The following is a 7,612-nucleotide window of genomic DNA, read 5'->3' as shown; positions in this document are numbered from 1 at the left end:
ATATAGTTCATGTCCATCTCTTAATTTTTTTTTTTTATTTTTTTATCAGGATTATCCTTAAAGTATTCATTCAGTCACGGTGAGTAACTCAGTCATGGTGAGCAACTCAGTCATGGTGAGTAACTCAATGCCTTTTTGAGGACACAGCAGTAGATTTGTCAGTTACCTAAGGATACTGGATGAGTAGGTCATATAGTTGGAATATAACAGATGCACAATCATTTAAATTAGCAAATTAAATGTAAACTTTTCGAAATAATAACATGGCCCACGTCAACATCAATAGTGTTTACTGTTACACATGATGGACACTGCGTATTCACTCTTCTGTGCCTTTTGAACTCGACTAACAGTGACATATATCCTAAATTAAATAACAAATAAGTTTTTACACTGAAATAAAGTAAGACAAGTGCATGTGTGTGTGTGTGTGTGTGTGTGTGTGTGTGTGTGAGAGAGAGAGAGAGAGAGAGATGAAAAATGTTAGCTAAGGATACTGGATGAGTAGGTCATATAGTTGGAATATAACAGATGCACAATCATTTAAATTAGCAAATTAAATGTAAACTTTTTGAAATAATTCCAGTGCAAAAGGAATCCTCAACTTCAACGAGTTAATAAACGGGAGCACATGCAAACAATAACTTTAAAAAGCATCTTTTTGATAATGATGAGCCTTGAGATGTGAGAGTACACTATTTTATTGACAAAAGTTGGACTATATATTGTCTGTCTTCGTTGACCTGCTACCACTCATTGCTGCTAATTAATGTCTATATTAGTCATTTTGGACGAATTTGGAAAAAACAAACAAAAAAAAAAAACACCATGAATCAACTCACTTGATGACCAATCAGAGAGAAGTCATTGACCAAAAGAAGCAGCCCTAACACTGACTTGATGTTATTGATATGGAATATAGGTTTGATAATCTTGATGGAGAAGAAAGCTATTTTTGCCTACATCAACCGTAGTAGGCCTACATTAACACTAAATTTCATATTTGATGAAAAACAGGGTGTGAATGTAAATGACCAGCAGGCTGTGATTCAATATATTATCTAACAGTCAAGATACTCCAGCTGAGAATATCTAGCTCATGCTACTGCAATGAAACGGGCACTGAATGAAAATGATAAATAAATGGATCAAACAGGCTACTATAAAAAATGAGCCTGATGTGTCATAGCAGAACCCATAGCAGAACTTAGAAACAAAACCTAATATGCAGTAGCATACTTGTCAAGACAACATATAAGCAGTAGGCGATTTGTAGGGTAATGAGCAAAATGACCAAAATGCATCCACCTTGTTAACCTGCCATCCCCCCATACACTCTGTAGAGTAGCGTCAGTGACCATTGAGCCCTCCCTCCTGTTTGCCATTTGGCCACACCTCACCTGTTAAAAAAAATAACAAATCACCTTCTGCATATAAAATAATCAGACACAGGGGGTGTTACACAAGAATGAGACTATCTAGGGTCAGAAATGCCTGGGGAATCATGACCAGAGCTCATGACTGTGGGTCAATTCACATAATTCACTTTCCTGAAACACATTAGACATGGATGATAAACAGAGATTGGTGGTTATACAGTAGAGAGCATTGTATTTTCAGGGCTTGTACGGACACTAAAAAAATCCAGTTTCTTGCCAATTTGCACATGCTGAATTTACCCAAGAGTGACATCAATATGACAAATCACTGGAGTGTTGTCTAATCACCTATAGATTATGTTCGTATTTTGTAACGAAAAAAGAAAAAGAAAGAAGAAAAGAAAAAAAACGGGGGGGGGGGGGGGGTCCATTCTACTGTAGACTGCTCACAGATGAGAGTGATAACCACAGATGAATGCTCATTCATTTTTGAGACTAATGCCTGTGAGGTAATACAACAGCTTGTGTCAGATGAATAGGTGAAGTAGCATATTAACATGATGGAATCATACAGTGACACCCCCTACGATATGTGGGGCTTGTTACATTCCCAAAAGGATGAATACATTCAACATATCACAGTCTAGTTTTGTTCATGTCATTAGCTCAACAGTAATGCGATGAGTATTTCGTAGACTTTGTTGATTGTGATCAGTTTTGAACAGAGCGAAGCTTAAGGTCTTTCAGAGGTTACCAAAGATGAGGATTCTTTTAGTTGAGGACACTATGTTTGAAAAAACTGAGAACGTCTAAATGGGAGTCAACCAGCAAAACGTATTTCCGGGCCTTGGCCGCCATTTGTCTGTGGTGTCACAGTTTTATAATTCTGTGGTTAAGCCTCGCTTCTAGTGAACTTCAAATGTCACAGATGTTGCGGTATTTGTGCTTAGTTGATAACTAGTCAGCCTCGATAACACGGAAGTATCGCAGTAGGCTATCGGTCCCGGTGAAATCAAGGTAACCAGGAAGGGGAGCCTTTTGCTAAATCAGTTCTACCGTGCTTCGTTGCAAAAGTAATCTTTCTGCGCGCAGATAGACCATTATACCGTAAGTGCGAAATAGTGTCTGACAAATGCACATGTGTAGTAATGAATAATGGCGTGTGGTGTGTTCTTTAGAGACATTTAAAATAACCACATTGGTTGTTTTTGATGCTGGGAAAACGCACTGGTTTGTAGGCTTCACTGTTTTGCATCCGATTACACTATTATTTCAGAACTGAGGCGAAAGGAGAAATTTGATTATGAGGATTGCCGTGCTCGGAGCCACCGGACAGACGGGGCAGCAACTAGTTAACCAAGCTCTTCAGCAAGGGCACACTGTCACAGCCGTCGTGCGGAACCCAGGAAAACTGACTGTAACACACGAAAAACTTAAGGTTAATTCTTCATCGTGATATTCTTTGCCTGTGGCATTTGCGAATAGAAAGCGACAATGCGCTGTCTGAAGGTGATGGTGTTGAATAAGAGGTGGTGGATGAAACATACGTTTGTCTTGTGACGTAAGGCCTAGAAGTGGGTAGTGTAGTCCAAAAAAATCTTATCTCATCAACGTACTGATACTTAAAAAAAAGAAAATCTTAGGTAATGTAAATGTCCTCAGTCAAAACAGTGTTTCGTGTTCTCAGGCACGTGCAAGTCATCAGCCAGTATTTTTGGTCAAATTAAAGTCTGCTGCCAAGTTTTGATCAAACAGACTGCTAACGTAGTTCACGAATGGATCATACTGACTTTCATCCACAATGTAACTATTATATGTTACATTATTTTTCCAATTCATCATTGTTACACTAAGACATTTTTATATCTACACTGTATATTTCTATGTAAGAAATTAAAAAACAAACAAACAAAACAAAAACATTTTCTTAGACATCTGACAAAAAGTCCACAAATCACTACATATGGCCAATAAGATCCGTAATTTATGTTGACAAAAATGTGTGATTTGTCTCTACATTTCTATGTTTATCCATTTATCTTTATGCTTTGTCGCACCTCAGGTTGTTGAGGGAGACATTTTTTCAACTGACAGCTTGACATCTCACTTCAAGGACCAGGATGCTGTGATGTCCTGTCTTGGGTTTTCACCATCTTTTTATGGAGTCACCGGATACACTTTGTCCATGAGGGCTGCGCTCAATGCAATGCGAGAGGCTAGAGTGAATCGAATCATCACCATGACATCCTGGTACACTGATCGTAAGTATCAGCTAAACATAAGTGCATGTATTTCAGTATTTAAGGACGAATATACTCATTTTCATTTAATCCTCAATAATCACATAGATTTGTTGTCTGTCTGGTTCACGTAGCTGATTCGGGTTCAAAGGCTTCATTTGCCATCCGCTATCTCCTCCTTCCAATGATTCGCAGTGTTCTCACCAACATGTACGAGATGGAGAACTATCTGAAGAAGTCTGAGGACATCAACTGGACTGTTGCACGTCCTCCTGGTCTTCGAAATGCACCAGCGACCGGTAGGAACAATGCAGAAATGATTGAAGAAACGAACATATTTATATTCAGTAATTCATTTATGTACAGTATTTGAATGCGGTTATTGTGAAGTATTATTTTACAAGGAAAGATGCTAAACATACTGGGAAAACAGCAATACTTTTGTCTCACTGATCATTCATAAGCAGTTGCTCAGTTGGGATTGGCAGGGTTTCCAGGTTCTTGACATTTAGTGTCATGGTTATGAACATTTAAAAAAAAAAAAATACTACTTCTGACACTACTTCTCTACTGTAATTTGTTGTCAATGTGTTTTAGATAAAGAGATCCTCACTCACGAGGGTTACTATGTCCCTGATGCCAGTGGTTTGCCTATGAGAGAGTCCATAACAAGAGGTGATGTAGCTCGCTTCATGCTATCCCTGCTCGACAGTAATGCCTGGATGAAAAAAGCAGTTGCCATCATAACCAAATGAAACATTTCACCTATATCAGCTTCTGCATCTGATTTACTGACAGGAATCTTCCAAGAATGTGATTGGTGTTTTCTTTTTTATGGAAATAACATAAAATGAATGTATTTAATGCCACAGAGAATCTTTCATCTGTTGCCTTATTGCACTACTTTGATGAATATTGCTTATGTTTACATGTACATTTTTGTACTTGCAATAATTAATTCGGTATAAGATGATAAATGCAGCATTATTGTATGAACTCTTAAACGTGTTCTTTCTGAATAAACCTTTTCCAAATATTCAAGTCAGATTCACTGAGAGTCTTGTTTATTTGTTAAACTGTAAACAAGCTGTGGGGTTACCACAGTCCGGAACAATGTACCATAGCCCCATTTTGTGTCAAAAACAAGAGACTTTAAGATATTAATGTGGAAAGTAGCATTTCCAAATCCTTGTCTTTCTATACAGAGAAGAAGTGAGAAAATCCGGCCAGCTATCAGCAAATATTATAGTCAGAGAAATTTTTATAGAGCCTTCACATCAGAAGTAAGCTACTGGTTGCGGCTTTTCTTTTTAATGTGTGGAGTAAAACCTTTGTGAACCATTGTAAATATCCACACTTCGTGCAAGTAGCATGCCTGTTTCATGTGCGTCTAGCAGTCGCATAGCATGCTGGGAACTGATTATGAAAGGTGGGTACTAGAGTATTCTTATGTATATCAACCCGTCGTGGAAGTTTCGTTGCCGAGGGTGTGAAAAAATGTTGAAGAGACTCACATGAAATAACACGTTTGAATAAGGGTATTAGCTTTAGATGAAAATGAAGATTGCCGTTCTCGGAGCCACCGGGCGAACAGGACAGTATTTGGTAAAACAAGCTCTTCTTAAAGGACACACTGTCACAGCAATTGTAAGGAGTCCGGCAAAGCTGACAGTTGTGCACGAGAAACTCAAGGTAAAACCACCACGGGATGCAACGACAAAACAGCAATAAAGAATAATCCTTTATCTTTCACCATACTCGTTTATAGAACAAGCAATCATGTGCTGCGCGTCTGTATCTGTGTCGTACAAACTGGTGTCCCCCTATTGACTGGACTCACGTTGTCTTGTGTATATCTATGAGAGCAGCGTTCAGAAACCAACGACAGCACTGCACAAATATGATTGCATATAAACATGATAAACCGTTTGTAACTGTGACAAGATTAGGTCAGTACGCTGCACGAGAGAAATACCAACTATGTCACTTATGCCCACGTACAGTTTTACGTTGAATAAGATGAAGTTTCACCGTATGTTTCTCCTATTTATTTTTTGTTTGTTTGTTTGTTTGTTTATTGCTCTTCAGCCTAGACAGAGGAGGAGCAGACTGGTGATGGTTTAAAAATATCTTTCACATGTCATGCTCCAGGCTTACATGTTTTTACACTTGTATGTCTTTCTCGTCAAATCAAATGTATAACTTACTCTAGTAGATGGTGCCCTCAAGAAATTTTTCATACAAAATTGAGGAAGCCCTTGACTTCACATCTGCTGAAGATATCATATGTGTATTGCGTGCGTTAGAAACTGCCCAGAATCACTTACTATCAATCACTAACAATGAGTGACTGTATGTTTTCTCAATCCCTTTAGGTAACTGAGGGTGATGTTTTCTGTAAGGACAGTCTAGAACATCACCTCAAAGGGCAAGATGCGGTTATTTCCTGCCTTGGGTTCTCACCGACACCTCTCTCTGGTGTTAACGGATACACACGTTCGATGAGGACCACAATCAGAGCTATGCAGCAAGTTGGCGTGAATCGAATAATTACCATGACATCTTGGTACACTGACCGTAAGTGTCACTTTGCTAAATCTTGCCTTAAACATAACTGTATGTTTATGTTGCAGCGGGGCTATCAGTATTGCAAGTTGTACTGCTTTCCCTTATGAATGCAATGTTTTTGTTTTTGTTTTTTATTTCAGCCAAATCATTGATGAAGACTTCATTTGTTTTCCGGTTGTTCCTTATCACAATGATTCAGAGTGTGTTAAGCAACATGTATGAGATGGAGCACTTTCTAAAGAAGACTAAAGATATTAACTGGACTGTTGTCAGACCTCCAGGTCTCAGGAATGAGGCAGCAACAGGTAAAGAAAGTACCTGTCAATATACATTATGGTGTACTCACCTAAAACATGAACTTACAAAACAGTTTATTTTTCGTGAGATAAAACTCCTCATGTGTAAATTGGAGTACATCATGGAGATTTGCGATTTATACATAGATTAAGTAGTCGGTCACATTATTTGTATGCATTAATATCGTTTAAAGTTGCTCTCAATCTTTTCAGCTTTGCTGAGCTTTACTGATTTTGTTTCGATATTTGGTTTTTTTCTTCTTTTTTTGTCCAGTGAGAGAGTTCCTGACTTATGAAGGATACTTTGTTCCTGATTCAAATGGACAACCTATAGGGCGGCACGCAGTTGCTAGAGGCGACGTGGCTCGCTTCATGTTATCACTTCTTGACAAAAATGACTGGATTAAAAAAGGTGTTGCCATCACAACCAAATAATTCATCTACCAAAGTAAAATACACTGGACACACAGGAACTATACATCCCAAACACATTATGACTGGATATTGCCTGTTGGGAAATCTTGGAAGTCTGGCATTAAACGTTTTTTTCTATTTTTGACATGCTCTAAGATGAAGTATCTGCACACTCCATGTAAAATGTCCCTGTTAGTCAGGGGAAGGTAAGCAACAAACATGTGTATACCATAGACATCCATAGTTGAGATTCAGGTAGTTGACAAGGGGCACTCCTTTGAAGCATCCACTCGAGAGGCATAATCCTCATACATGGCTCTGATACATAAAAATGGAAATTTTGTTTCTGTGCTTTTTTTATGTAATTTTTTGGGACAGAAGTATGATCACATACAATATGTCTTTTTAGAACAGCCATAGTAGCATCTCTCTGGAAAAAGAAATCAGTTTTCAAAATTCCTCTCCTTTTTAAATAAGAAATATGCTATTTATCCTAGGAATGCACCATTGGATGTATGAGGTCATTTGTGAGCACTGGAATGACAGCAAGTCAGTTAATTAGCATATTACACAGCAGTCCTGCGATAGAGCTGGTTTGCTAGCTGTTTTTTTTTTCAGTCTAACTGTGGTTGAGACATTCGTGTTATCACCTGCATATCACTTGAAAGGCATTTTTTGGTGGTACTTAAGGATGATGCGCCCACTCACAACTTTT

At 38.3% G+C, this 7,612-nt stretch overlaps 2 protein-coding genes across 3 annotated transcripts; both read left to right on the top strand.

Moving 5' to 3' along the window:
• Nucleotides 1–2,272: 2,272 nt before the first annotated feature.
• Nucleotides 2,273–4,645, top strand: LOC115827690 (uncharacterized protein At2g34460, chloroplastic). Of its 2 annotated transcripts, none has more exons than XM_030791594.1 (5): nt 2,273–2,396; nt 2,656–2,817; nt 3,442–3,640; nt 3,754–3,918; nt 4,217–4,645. In XM_030791594.1, exons 2-5 carry the CDS (start codon nt 2,683–2,685, stop codon nt 4,372–4,374), a joined length of 657 nt encoding a protein of 218 aa, XP_030647454.1. In that variant the 5' UTR covers nt 2,273–2,396; nt 2,656–2,682; the 3' UTR covers nt 4,375–4,645. The 2 variants fall into 2 exon arrangements, with proteins under 2 accessions (XP_030647454.1, XP_030647453.1); XM_030791593.1 differs by having other exon boundaries at nt 2,273–2,486.
• Nucleotides 4,646–5,176: 531 nt separating this feature from the next.
• Nucleotides 5,177–6,918, top strand: LOC115828094 (flavin reductase (NADPH)-like). The gene is made up of 4 exons (XM_030792004.1): nt 5,177–5,311; nt 5,995–6,196; nt 6,328–6,492; nt 6,758–6,918. Exons 1-4 carry the CDS (start codon nt 5,177–5,179, stop codon nt 6,916–6,918), a joined length of 663 nt encoding a protein of 220 aa, XP_030647864.1.
• The last annotated feature ends 694 nt before the right edge of the window (nt 6,919–7,612 follow it).

Source organism: Chanos chanos, chromosome 14, assembly GCF_902362185.1.
Source record: "Chanos chanos chromosome 14, fChaCha1.1, whole genome shotgun sequence".
Taxonomy (NCBI): Eukaryota; Metazoa; Chordata; class Actinopteri; order Gonorynchiformes; family Chanidae; genus Chanos; species Chanos chanos.
This window is presented reverse-complemented; position numbering and strand designations above follow the sequence as displayed.